This window comes from Solanum lycopersicum, chromosome 1 (genome assembly GCF_036512215.1).
Source record: "Solanum lycopersicum chromosome 1, SLM_r2.1".
Taxonomy (NCBI): Eukaryota; Viridiplantae; Streptophyta; class Magnoliopsida; order Solanales; family Solanaceae; genus Solanum; species Solanum lycopersicum.
The window spans coordinates 90668513-90682772 of NC_090800.1; the positions used below are offsets into that span (position 1 = coordinate 90668513).

At 31.1% G+C, this 14260-nt stretch overlaps 2 protein-coding genes across 3 annotated transcripts; both read right to left on the reverse strand.

Annotated features, from left to right (window-relative positions):
* Positions 1-2624: 2624 nt before the first annotated feature.
* On the reverse strand, positions 2625-4176 carry LOC101262261 (protein SOB FIVE-LIKE 5). Its single transcript, XM_004230638.5, has 4 exons — positions 3451-4176; positions 3263-3358; positions 3105-3181; positions 2625-2942 (listed from the first exon to the last, which is right to left on the reverse strand). Exons 1-4 carry the CDS (start codon positions 3811-3813, stop codon positions 2915-2917), a joined length of 564 nt encoding a protein of 187 aa, XP_004230686.1. The 5' UTR covers positions 3814-4176; the 3' UTR covers positions 2625-2914.
* A 5550-nt stretch (positions 4177-9726) lies between these two features.
* LOC101262753 (nucleobase-ascorbate transporter 4) lies at positions 9727-13721 on the reverse strand. 2 transcript variants are annotated; one of them, XM_004230639.5, is made up of 14 exons: positions 13475-13721; positions 12781-12878; positions 12451-12627; positions 12219-12319; positions 12057-12132; positions 11796-11855; positions 11451-11635; positions 11225-11321; positions 11021-11107; positions 10862-10920; positions 10574-10665; positions 10410-10487; positions 10143-10303; positions 9727-10072 (listed from the first exon to the last, which is right to left on the reverse strand). In XM_004230639.5, the coding sequence occupies exons 1-14, from the start codon at positions 13566-13568 to the stop codon at positions 9854-9856; spliced, it is 1584 nt and encodes a 527-aa protein (XP_004230687.1). In that variant the 5' UTR covers positions 13569-13721; the 3' UTR covers positions 9727-9853. The 2 variants fall into 2 exon arrangements, with proteins under 2 accessions (XP_004230687.1, XP_025884040.1); XM_026028255.2 differs by having other exon boundaries at positions 11204-11321.
* Positions 13722-14260: the final 539 nt, after the last annotated feature.

Consider the following 14260-nt stretch of genomic DNA (forward strand, 5'->3'; position numbering starts at 1 on the left):
CTTGTTAGATGTTTTTAGTGAGTGTATTTTTGGTGTTGAATCCTCTAGACTTTTTTGGTGAAGATCTTACTTTGTCGACAGATCACTGGTCCCAAATCTGTATAAAGGAGGAAGACAGTGAGTGGTACGTATTAGTGAATTTTACAGAAAGAAAAATGGAAATGAAAGTTCCATTTTGGAGGAAAACTGTATGGGCAACTTTGAGAAAAACAGTAAAGTATTTGCAGGGAGATAGATCCATGCCCTGTTACATCCAAGTTAAGTTACCAGCCTTTTGTATTTTTGTGGTACGGGTTGTGATGTAAGTACAGTTTTGTGCATGTTTATATAATAAACACAGTCCATATACATGCCTCCTGTGGGCCTTTAAATAAAAGTGAATAATGGAAGGTGAAGAGTATTGTGTTGTCATGAGGATTGGGAACAGTACAAGGTAAAAAATTAAATTCAGGACCATATATCAAAGTTAAATGTTAGGAACTTGTGTGTGCCTTTTTAGAGGGTATTGAATTCTAAGGCTTTATTTTGATGGTAGTTGGTAGGACAACAATGTTTTGCCCCATACTTTCTTGATTCCTATCTACCACAAATCATCTTAATGAACCAAAAAAAATAAAAAATAAACTAATTATCTTCCTTTTGTATCCATGTTTGTTTTGTCTTTTTAACTCATTTTTCTTCCCTTGTTTCCTTTGAGGAGTTGTAATGATTATTTAGTAAAATAGAACATTGTATATTAGTGAGTTCATACATGGAGCATAATGTGGACTCACTATTTTCTTACTGTTTAAATCTATTATTTGTTGATAATAATAGGAATATACGAAAAAACAGTTGTTGGACTAAGAATATTCTTATGTCCCAACTTCTTGAAAGAGAATAATAACTCCATATTACATAGTTATTAATGACCATTTAGGGTTCAAAGAAGGATCACACCTCTAAGGATATGATGTAGACACCTTATCGTGACGTAAATCCCAATTCGAGTTCGTGGTCTATAGATCATGCGCTTATTTGAAGTGTGAAGGCCTATGCTGCTGTATTAAAAAAAGAAAGTAAGTTGAGGTTAGGAAGCTAAATACTACGTACTCTATGATGTATTAGAATCCCTACATAATAAATTTTTTTTATGTTTTTCCTAATATTTGAATCTTTAAAGTTTTTCTATATTTAAGTTAATAAAATATGAAACTAATCTAGGATTATATCAATAATCCAACAGTATTACGATGGTGGTTGATGATAGTAATGACTAGTGATGGTGGTCATAAGTGTTGTGTGAAGTTGATGTTGTGAGTAGTAGCTAGTGGTTATGGTAGATGAAAATAGTTGGTGGTGGCGATTGATGGGGTCATGATGAATGATGATGGTGATTGATAATATATAATAATAACGAGTGGTGATGATTACTCTAAAAATTAGAGGTTGGTGATCAATTGTGAGCAATGGTGATAGTAATAGCGGTAAGCCCTACGTTTCAAATTAGTGTATAATTGATTACTTATCGTTGTTGTTTTTCGATTACATTTTATGTTTTCTCCTCTCTCTTTTTTTAATTCTTATACTCGAAAGATAACTGTAGTTTGAGAAATAGAATTTAAGTGGGAAAAGTCCAAAAAAATAAAGAAAAAGGCATATAATTATGCATGACATCAAGTCCAACAAAGACAAAATTCAGGGAGTAAAACATACTATATAAGTCCATAAATAATTTTTATATAAAATAATTTTTATATTGAAGATGCTTCCAAATTAGATAAAGAGTAGACTATATTATTAAATTAAAACATGGCATGTAGCATTGGGTCAGGCAAATCTCAGGCAGGATCTCTGCACTTGTAAAAAGGATCATGAACTTGCATATAAGAAATATTCCAAATATTAATTTTGGCTTCTCTCTATACATTTTTCTCTTACTACCCATAACCATAGGTTCAATTGTTTTTGACATATAAAAATATCAAAAATGTTTATAAGGTTATTTTTTTCTACAATTATCCTAAAACTTTTAATTCATCTCTTCTTAATTAATGTTGACATAATAAATCTTTGATTGACTATGATCAGAATGTACTCTTGTCTGGACACCAAGAGACAAATAAGGTCTTGTCTACATTATATAGCCAAGCATTTTCCAAGATTTTGGTTCAGCTTCTACTGGACACAAAGCTTTTCAAAATGAATTTCAACAAATCTTTACCTAATCACATATTATTATTTTTAATTTTTTTAAAAAAGATTACTTTACAGTCCTGTTTTATTCCATTGCAAGTCTAGTATATCAATAGAAAACTAATTTGAGGATATTGTTAGAATAATATTTTTTTGGCTTGATTGACTATGATTATTTGTTTCTTCGACTAGAAGTAAAAGATTGCTGACCTAAGAGGAATATGACCAAATTTCTCATATCCTCTCTAGAAATCTTGATTTAATTGAGAACTGATGACATGTTTAATAAATAATGCATCATAAATGATCGGTCAATAGAGAAATAAGATTTCACAATGAATATTTTTTTGGTAAGAAATAAACTATTCATTCATTTCGAATTTGGATTAATTATGCTAGTGATTTTCGTAAACCGAAAAGTAAAAAAAAAAAAGCTGTTCAACAAGATCTTAAGAAGAGCTAAACTGTAGCTACTATTCATTGACAAACAAGATAATTAGAGAGGAAATTAACTCCCATTTTTTTTCTCTTAAAGCTGTTTCCCAATGCATTGACAGCCAAAAGAAAACCAAAAAAAAAAAAAACAGAAAAAAGAAAAAGGAACAAGAATCCCTTTGGAGATTCAATTCCTTTTGCTTTGACAAATTTAACTCCTTCCCACTTTCTAAACATTCACTTGGCTGCAATTTAACATCAGCACTTTTTTTAATTAAAAAAAAAAAAAAAAAACTGATAGCTGTTATCCCCACCTCTTCTCTTCAAACCATCTATTCAAGAAAAAAAAAAAAAAAATTAATTAAATCATCAAAATAGCTTATTTCTCGTAAAATAAAAGAACAATTTAGTGCACAAAACAGAACTGTAACGACTTTAATGTTGCTCTAAGGCTACTATTTATGCGAGAGAAAAAAAGGAAAAACAGAACTTACTGATTTTCTTGAAATTTGTTTCCAGGTAGTAAAGATGACTGGAAATAACCATAGTGTTCTTGGTATGTAGATCTCCCCTGCATTAAACTAATTATTAGTATTTTCTTTTTTTCAAAAAAATAAATATTAATACATGCACAAATTGTTTTTTTAAGTACCTGAAAATGTGTTGCAGAATAACCTTGTGAAAAATCCAATACATTATTTTCCACTGACTTTGTGTTGTTGTTGTTGTTGATATTACTGAAATTGTTCTGTAACAAACAGTAGGTAAATAATGTCACAATGCAAGACATAAATTTATATGTTTAGTAAAAAGAAGAAAGAAAAAAAATTGAAAACTTACATTGGAGAAATCAAAGATAGGTGAACTAGCTGTATCATCCAGTACAGAAAGTTGTTTTTGTTTGTGTTTTTGTTTTTTATCCTTAGATTTCTGCCTTTTTGGATTACTAATTGGTGCATAATAATGAGCACCATTAATAATATTATTATGTCCATATTCTTCTTCTTGATGAAAATTTGGAGGTCCTGAAGATGCATCAGATACCATTGACAAATCTTCTTCTTCCTCTGTTTCTTCTTGTTTTTGCTTTAAACTCTTTTCACCTTTACAACAAGTTATATAAGAATTTTCCAAGTATAAAGTCCAACCAGACTCACAACCACTACTACATTCTGAATCACCTCCCATCATACCATAATCCATTTTGATTTTTTTTTTTTCTATGTCTAACAGAAAGAAAAAAAAATCAAATCAAATGGGATTTTTTTTGTGTGTGTGTGTTTGGGAATGATGAGCAAAAGCACTAGACAAGTATTGTTAGTAGTGAGTAGTGAGACACCCTTTGTTGTTGCTAAATAGTCCAAGAAATATGTGACACATCCCCCTCTTTAACTCTATCTATTTAGTCCTTTTAAAACAAGTGTGGGGTTTTTAAAGAGGAAAAAGCCAAAAAATGAGAGTGGAGATTGGAAAAGACCAAAAGAGAATCAAGGCTGAAATCCTAGACCTGTTTTGTACTCAAGCACTCTATTCTCCCATATATATGAATCAATCACAAAATGACAGTTAGGCAATGACAAAGAGCGCTAGGTCTTAAAGAATTCAAACTTTTAAAGATTTTTATCATTAAATTTAATATATTAATTAGTGATTTTTTCAGAGACTCAAATTCATAAGACATAATATATAAATATGTCATTTATCTTGGCTTCAAATCATATTTATATCCTTCAACTTTGGATGTGCACAAATAGACATTTAAACTTGTACAAAGTTGAACAAATAGACACAAATGTTCTATATGTCATCCTACATGTCATTTTTTGTCCTACGTATATTATGTCATGTGTTTATTTATTTAAAAGTTGGATAGTTAAAGTATTTGTTTAAGTTAAAATTTGAAGTCAAGTTTAGGATTCATTATATGTACTATATATCAACTCATAATATGTATCATCCATTTTTTACGTGTGCATGTATCAATCTAATAATCTCTCAGTCTTACTTCAACTTGTATGTATCGTCCCGTTTTAAGTCATCGTCAATAATATTATATTCGGTATCAAAAATGATGGGTTCAACTTATCCACCCGTTTTAATTGGGGTGGGGGGGTGTTAAGTAATATGGGTGTATTTGTGAGAGAAGAAATTGATGGAATGGATGGGAACGGAGCCACAACGTTATCACATGGTGGACAGCGAGGCACTGAGTACGTTTTAAAACAGAAGAGAAGGTACACTTTTCAATCTTCCTCAGTATTTGGACAACTATAGCCTCTATCCTTTTATTAATTTCTTCTTCCCACTACAAATTTAATTGTTGGCTCCTATTATTCAAAAATTAATAATTAGGTACATGTATTATATTGAAAAACATTTATTCCTACTAGTAAATTTGTGACGGTTCAACAACTTTTAATAATAGAGGTCTAAAAAATTTTAAATTTAAAAGTAATAAGTATAATCTCTTAAGAAAGAAAGTTTAATTAAGTGCACTCTCTTCATTGGTTGCATGTGGCTTCTCCATTGCTCGTGTATACATCTAAAACAGTGATATACGCGTAATAAATATATTAGATTTACAATAAAGAATCTATATATGAGTACGTATATCTATTGACATAAATTTCCTAATATACACTCACATACAACGAGAATTCAATATGAAAAAGCTAAGCATACCTTGTTTTGTTAAATAGAATGTCAATTGTTAGAAAATTTTGTCATCGACCAATTATGATTGATGACAAAATTAGCAACTATAAGCTCAATTGACAAAGGGTACATACAATTATTTTTCGTGTGAATTATATTAAAAATTACACTTACTCACATAAAATGATTTTTCAAATAGCTTGTCATAAATAGAAATATTTTTGAGGCATTAGGCCATATTAGGTCGCATTTATATATATATATATATATATATATATATATATATATATGAATTTGAATCCAATGGAGAACTGTGGGATTTTGATTAACTAATGTTTAAATTATAGAGTGAAAAAAATGCTACTTTAGTCAGCGAATCGAGTCAAAATTAAGGTACAACATTTGACTAGTTTTTTCTAAATATGTATCGTGCTCTAACTCTTTTTGCCAGAAAAAGTAATAAAATTTGTAATATTACTTAAGTTTTAAAAAGCAAGTGGGACTTGAATCAAGTGTGTGTATATTTAGTATTAAAATAATATTATGTTAAAAAGTTCAAATGGCCATATGCTCAGACAAGAATCTGACGTGGAATGCTTGAGACATCAGATTATGTCTGTTAACTTCGTTTTTATCTCCAAGAAAACTCTATGTTTGCACTTTAGTACTATATAATATAGTAGTAATATACATTAAACTAGTTTAATCTAAACTCTTAGACACGAACGAAGATTTAGTGAGAATTACTTAGCGATTGATAAAAAAAAATTATGTAGATTCATTCTTTATATAAAGACGTATAAATATATTGTGATTAAAATATATATTAATTATTATGAATTAATATCGGATATGAGTAAATTTTTTTGATAAGAATGATTTTAGACATTTATTACGAAAGGGAAGTCACATGAAGTCATTTTGATTTTAACACGGACTCACACACACATGTATGCACGTGTGCATATGACCTATTTGGGAGCTTCCAACAGATATACACACATGTATGCACGTGCGCACACACTTCAATCTTTAATCTTGCCTTGTTTAAATATACTCATATTGGAGTATAGTACTCTATCATGTTAATTAATTAATTACTTGATTGTGCTCTATATCTTACTCATTCCAATGTTCACTTGTTCAATTTAGTTTCTCTACCAACCTTTATAAAAAAATTAAATTAAATTTATCCACTCAAACTTTCTAACTCTCGTAATATAAGAGAGACTTAATAAATATAAATTTTTATTCGTTTATTAAAACTCAAACGAGTAAGGTGAAAATTTAACTTAATCTTAACCAAAGTAAGATAACATTAGTGTTAATATAAACGGGAAATAGTGAATAATTATCAAGTGTATATAAATTGATCTGAACATTATCGTTAATAGAAAAGGAGGTGTTATAGGGAATGGTGCAAAGTATGAGGCACATGAGCAGAACAATAAGAATGCGCACATGAAATACTGATATTTATGTGCAGCAAGGTAGCAGTGTACTTAGCCAAATACTTATGTGGTGGCCTCTGCTTGTTAGCTTTAGGATTTAGTCAAAGATAGATTAAACTTTCACTGCCCCAAAATCATGTGCTCTTCCTCATTGGATCACTCGTCAACATATATTGACACTCAACCTTTCAACACACTAATTTCAAATTTCATGCACCATAATTATTTCTTTTAACCATTAAATGATGGTAACATAGTCTCGTATATAAGCTCAGATTAAATATATTAGAATTCACTAGCAAGTACGTCCAAGACGATGAGGATGCATTATGAAGCTAGTTATTCTTACATTAGCTATCAGTCTATCATAAATTTTTTTTTTAAAATCTAAACTTAAGATCGATAATACATCAAGTTTGTATCGACTTAATTAGTGTGATCGAAAAAAATATCTCCAACCACATATTAAACTACATTGATAGTTCTATATATACAAGGCATTGAACATGACTTAAATTAAGATATGATTTGAAGTTAAAAAAGAGAAAAACAATTTAGGGTGTGATTTGCACAAGTAGTAGATGTAGGAGGTGCAAGTAGCAAAATGGACATTGAAGATGAAATAATTGTGAAGGGGGCAGAGGGGCATTCATTAGAAAGGTGCCAATACCCTGTGTCCAATCCAGCTCATATATGGGCCTTCAATATTTATTTATAATTTGACAAATGTTTGTTTTTATTATACTTGGGTCCCATTTATTTTCTCCATTCTTTTAATTGACCCCTTTCCCTCAATCCACTATGTTAATTAAATGAATTTTCTTTTTATTATTAGTACTAACATCAATCTTTTCATATGTGGGGTTTTGGGTGGAGGTCAAATCAAAAAATCATTGACCTTTCTCTTTAATCATTCTAGCAATTATATAATAAATACTTTATTCTAGTTTTGTATTCTTGTTCTTTTTTTGTTTAATCACTTTTTTTAGAGTCTTCAATCATGTATATTACTAGCAATTTACTTTTTATCCTTTTCTAAAATTCTTCTAGAGGTTGTTTGGTAGAAGGACTTAACAAGAGGTTACTCATATAAAAATTAGAAATTGAATCTATTATGTGGTTGATTGAAGGAATTAATTAAAATTAAGATAAATTTTGTATCACGTATAATCATGAGATATCTATTTATATAAAAAATGAGATATATAACTTTATTTATAATTTTAGAACAATCTGATATTGAACCAAACAATTCTTTAGAAGAATGATTTAAACCGTCTAATTAAAAAAACATTAATGATCTTTATTTGCACTAAAACACTTCACCATGCTTGACAAAAAAGAGACAAATTCAATTTTTCCTTATTCACATATAAAATAAAATAACAGAAGAAGATCTTGACTTTATATTGGATAATAATAAATAGAAATTATTGACAAAAAGATGGGCTATCCCCTATCCAATAATTGGTTCATAATCTTTTATTATTATCATTAAATTAATTTTTATAGTTATTGAAGAAATCCATCATCATTAATATAACTAATAATATTAAAAGATAATTTTCTCATATTAATAAAATTTATTTATATTTCATATTTAGACTAAATTAATATAATTTATATCGTACAAAATACAAATTCTAATATTAGTAACAAGAAATTGAAGGATTAGTTGGCGCCGCCACGTGGATTGGAAAATGGGACCCAAAAACATAATACACAAATGTGATCTTAAAAGATCCACAAGTTGTCGTTTAGCGGAGTACTCCGTACGGACAAACACCTCTGGGCTTTTATTTGATTTGCAATCACTCAAAGCCCACAATTCTTTTTTCTTTTTTTCTTAATACTGCCTTGAATTTTTGTCTTCTAATATCCACAAAATTAATATATTCAAAATCACTTCAAAATTTAATAAATTCTTATTTACCTATGATGTTATTGACTAATTAATAAAACATTTTTAAAAGTAATAATTTACAAATTTATTATAGTTAAGAAAAGAAAGAAATGTTTTGAGTCCTAAACATTAATATTTGGGAAATCATTATGAGTTTTAATAATTGGAAATTAATTCAGCCATCTAATAAACGTGCTATTTCTCATATTCTTTAATTTATTTGTTGTGGACTGTTGAAACGGAGGTTAATCATGTTATGAACAAATTGAAAAAGACAAAAGAGAATGGACCTTGGATATGAAGCCCATGTTCTGATGGGCCCAACTCCAACTCCAAATAGTCCACCAAGCCCATTTTCACTATTGACAAAGGAGCAGAGATTAGTGCTCAAGAGGACGGAGAAGGTTTATTAGAAATAATCTCTCTTGTTGAAAACTATGTCTTTCGCCTGGACCTGTACATCAAACAAATTAGGAAAATTTGTGTATAATGACAAACTAATAAATCAAATTAAATGCTATAACTGCACTTTGATTTAATTGTGTCATGTAGCAAACTGTTTGTCAATCGTCTCTCTCCCTATCTCACTCCCTCTCGCTTTTATACAAATATAAATGTATAAAATGCATTTGTGTTTGTATAAATCGAGAGAAACTTGTATATACACATATATTTTCGTTCCCCTCTCCCAGATCTCGCACGCTACTCTCCCAGATTTCTCTCTCCACCCTCGCCTCTCTTTGCTTATAGAAACAAAAATAAAATATATAAATTGCGTTTTTGTTTGTATAAAGTGAGAGAAAATTGTATATACATATGCGAATACATATATCTTCGTTCTATACACTTATGTTATACAATACAAATATTCCCATGCCCAATTTTATTTTGTCTTTTTCTCTTTCTCGTTTTATACATACATAAGTTATACAATTGATCTTTTGTATACAACTCCTATTTTTTTGTATATGTATAGCGAATTATACAACTGTTTCTTTTGTATACGTATAGCGAAATATACATATTTATGTTTGCAATGAAGCATAATTATGCAAAGTATATCTATAACATACAAAATATAATTTTTATGTTTGCTATACGTGGAAGTTATTCAACTAATTAACTATAATTTGTAGAATAGTTCTCAATAACATTAGGGGATTATACAAATGAAATGACATTTTTTGTGAGTATTTCGACAGATTTCTCATTGTTAATTAATAGTATCAATGTGTCATACTGAAGGAAAGTACTTGGAGAGTCCATAAGGGAGTGAATAAAACTCTTCACTCCGAGGGTCTCGCCCATAGTACTTGAACTTAGCCCACCAATGCCTTCCACTGTCTTTCCTGGTTAAAGGGTGCCTACGCGCCAGAGTCAGGTCTAAGAAGTAAGCTGTAACTCCTGCCACTGTGGCGGGGGACGTGAAGATCACTTGCATAATCTGATCAAACTGCACATAGGATAAATGGTAAATGCCAGAAATGCTACTTAAAGAGGGGTAGAGTACTGTATATACTAACCGTGGCTGAGCCAGATTGAACAGGACCGCGACCAGTGGTTATAACATAACCTTTGAAGTATTGTGGCACAGAAAGGCCCATGTAGATTGAGAAGCCTAATATAAACTTAGTCCTATAGCTGTTGAGGTTGCAGAATTGTAGTAAATCAAAACCAGCTGCAGCTGCCTCATCCAATAGACACAATATAGCAAAGACCTTAATTATATAGGGAAAATGGACTAATTCAAAAAACTAGAAATTAATTACATGTTTAGAGACTTCACTTACACATGAGGGCAAACAAGACACAATATAAAGCTCCAATGATTGGCAAAGGTATTGAAGCAAGAATAGCTCCAAATTTTCCTGTTTGTTAGCCATTACTCCAACATTCATAAACAAGAACACACAAGAAATCAGCAAGATAATCTATATTATACTATGAGTCTCACCTAACACAGAAAAGAAAAGCATAAATACTGCAGAGATTTGAATTACTCTTCTGCTTCCAACTCGTGTCAATGCTAATAGACCTACATTTTCACTTCATAATTCATGAGAGAAAAGCATTAGCAACGCATGGTCAGGTAATAAGAACGTATCTGTAGATGCATTTTCTTTAAAGATGGTTGGAGCGGAGATATCCAGAGACAACAACCTAGCCTAGAATTTTGTATGAAGCGTAGAACAAACTAAAATATCCTACTCTAAGTATTTCCTAAGGTAGATAGATGTATTACACTGATACAGTAGATCCACTGGGGGTTCCCCATAAACCATTGATCAACGTACTTAACCCCTGGACACCAACAAAAGAAATATTAAGTTCGAAAGAGAATCATAGATCAACAGAAAGAACACGTAGTAAGAGAGAATGGCGATGTGATAAATTTACTTACCAGCCATCCAGCACCACGGCTCAGCACAGAAGCTGGGCAAAATGTTGCACTTCCATATCTTGCAGCTGCAATAAATCCTCCAGTAGACTGACAAAAGAGTAGGAAAAGGTTCTTCAGAAGGGCAATATCAACAACACCAGGCTAAAAAAATCACAGCGAATAAATCCAGAATATTAGATTAACCATTGGCAACAAGATATAAACCTCAACGAGAGAAACAAAAACTGCAGCCATCATCATAAAGACTTGTCCAGCATCAACATTGGGAATACCCCATTGCAATGGGTAAGGAAATCTTATCCTGCATTTCGATAACTGACTTCTTCAGAGTTGAAGCAGAAAGAAAAAGAATCTATCTAGCATTAAAAGTATAAAATCAGAAATTCTTTGACTTCCAGGCATTTATCACTTTATTTAAGTGTGTACACACCATGAAGCTCCACTAACAAGCCCAGAGCGATCAACTCGGCAACTGAACTGAGTCTGTAGGGGTCTGTTCTTGTATGCACCTGCTACTGTGAGAAGGGCTGCAAATGCCCACACTATTCCAACTGATAACAGGACAGCAAATCGCTCAAATATGGGTAGCTTTAATTTCCACATATGAGGAATGAACTGCATAAACATTCATTAAGCACATATCAGAAGACCAGAAACAAACAAAAAACAAAACTAATGTCACCACAAATGATCTCCATATCCATTCCTCTAATGCTTAATCTTTAACACATGCATCTCAATACTGAACGCAATAACTGTAAAGAATAACGCTTACTTGAGACAACAATATGAGTAGAACTAACTCCGGAAGTCCAATTTCAACACATTCTCCCAGCTGCCATCAAGCAAGAAAAAAGAAGATTGAGCACATATCAAAAGTACCCTTGTGACTTGTGGTCTCAAAACCTGTAGAATGTTACTAAGAGAAAAATGAGAAATTTAAAGATTAAATAATTTTATAAGTATGGAAAGGTGTCATCTTTCGTCTGAAACATGCAACTAAGGAAGTATAGTAAGCATCAGCCAAACTTCTTACAAGTGGAAAACCTTGCTCATATAGCCCAATGCCAACAAGCAACACCAGTGGAGCCTTAGAAAGCGGACACAAGAACCTACATTGTCAAACAACTGGAATCAAACATTCTCTTCTACGCGGATGCAATAACTACTAATATAATCCTTCAAAATGAGCCACGACCTTGTAACAATTCTCCAAACTCCAAGAAAACCAGCTAATGCTGGAATAACTGATGCAATCATCAGAGCCCCCTGCATACTTCTCATCGATTGTTTAAACCTCTGAAGAAAATGATCAAAAGTATTAAGAAAAATCACTAATGCTGTTATAATCAGAAAACATTTTACTTGTGGAGGCCTAGAGTAATGCACAAAAGCACAAAAAATGAAGCAAGAAGTTCGATTACTCCAACCTCACGAGGATCAAGGTATGCATTGTATCTATTGGATAATGCAATAAAAACGGCTGGAATTATGAATCTGAATGATCCACCTATCACCACTGGAAGCCGAGTTCCAAACCAAGATTGCAATAGAGTATTCACCCCGGCAACAAAGAGCAAAGTTTGTATCACTTGAGCTTTCTCCACCTGGAAGATAAAAACTGTTGTAAGTATACTATAGCCCCGATTTTTTTAAGAGTCAAATAGAATAGGCTGTAGTACACATTCATACGATTGATAGCAAAGATACAACAACAACAACTGCTACTACTACTTCATAAAAAATAGAAAAGTACTTACGTTTCCACCGCCCATTTGAGGGACAATGATGGTAGGGATGATGACAGAAGTGCCAAGCATTACTAGATAGTGTTGAAAACCCAATATAACAGCCTCAGCTGCATAATTTAAAGTAGAAAATCAAAACTTATCTTCCATTTTCAGGACACAGACAATAGTACATCATATAAGAGTATTCTGTTAATTTTGTAATTTAAACTTTGGGATCAAACAGAGTAGGAACTCACATGCTTGATGAAGTAAGGATTGAGAATAAAAGAAGATCTCAACTGAAGATCTCATTGCTCTTGGTGATGACTAAGCCAATTACAAATTTAGCAATCATAAACTCAGAATTGAGTTGATTTCTCATATGGCCACTCAACTGATAGTTATTATCCGAGAAAGTCATTCAAACTCTTGATTCCCATTTTATTCAACAAAGAAAGTGACTTGATTAAAAATTTTGAAAAATACTTCGTTGTAGAATCGTAGGTAAATCAAGTTCTACAAGTGACATTCACATTGATTGTATCCTTCAAGACTCTAACACACCCCCTCACATAGCCTCTCATTAAAATTTGGCTAGATTATACATAAATATAAATTCTTTTAAGATGATACATTTTTTTGCTCATGTATCGAAAATATCTTATTTTCTATACTGAACACACCCTAACTTAATAATCAAATTTAATTAGTTTTGAAAACATACCCCAAGAAGGATTGCTGTTAATACAATAATCAACTCCTGGAAGTTGATCTTTCACTGGATGAGGCACCAATTCATCTTTCGCCTGTACTGTCATCTCTCTACCTCTCTTATAATTAATATGTCTCTTACTAAGCTCTTAATTATATTTATTTTTCACATACATATATATACATGCAATAAGCAAAAGAGTAAAGAAATGTATTTTACTAATACTGACTACAAATTTATTGACTTTAGGAGAAATCGTAGAAATCGAAGCAAAAAGAACAGATTTATAATTTGCATGGGAAGTAGAAAAAAAGATAGATATGGTTGGTTAGTGATCGTTGAGCCTAAAAGCCAACTACTATGTTTTAATTAGAAATTGATGTAGACCTTCTATCTATTTATTCATATAATAATATGAAAAAGTGAGCTAGCTACTCTAAGAAATTGTGTCAAGGGTTAGAACATGAGCCTAACTAACACTCCACCCTACATAAATGGATTTTACTTGAGATATAATTTTACCATATCATATGGTACAACATGTAACTTTTTTTGTGTTATTTCAAAATATAAATATATCCTTTTAGGTGTGTAAGAAAATTATTTATACAAAAAAAAATGTAATCTACTTCAGAATGACCTCATTTTTTTTTAGTTTGTTTAATAAAGAATGATTCCTTTTTTTTTTGGACAAAATTTTAACTTTAACTTTTCACGTGGAATATATAAGATCATAAAATTAAAAGACATTTTAATACATTTCTCATAACTTTAATTTAGAACCACAATATCAAAAAA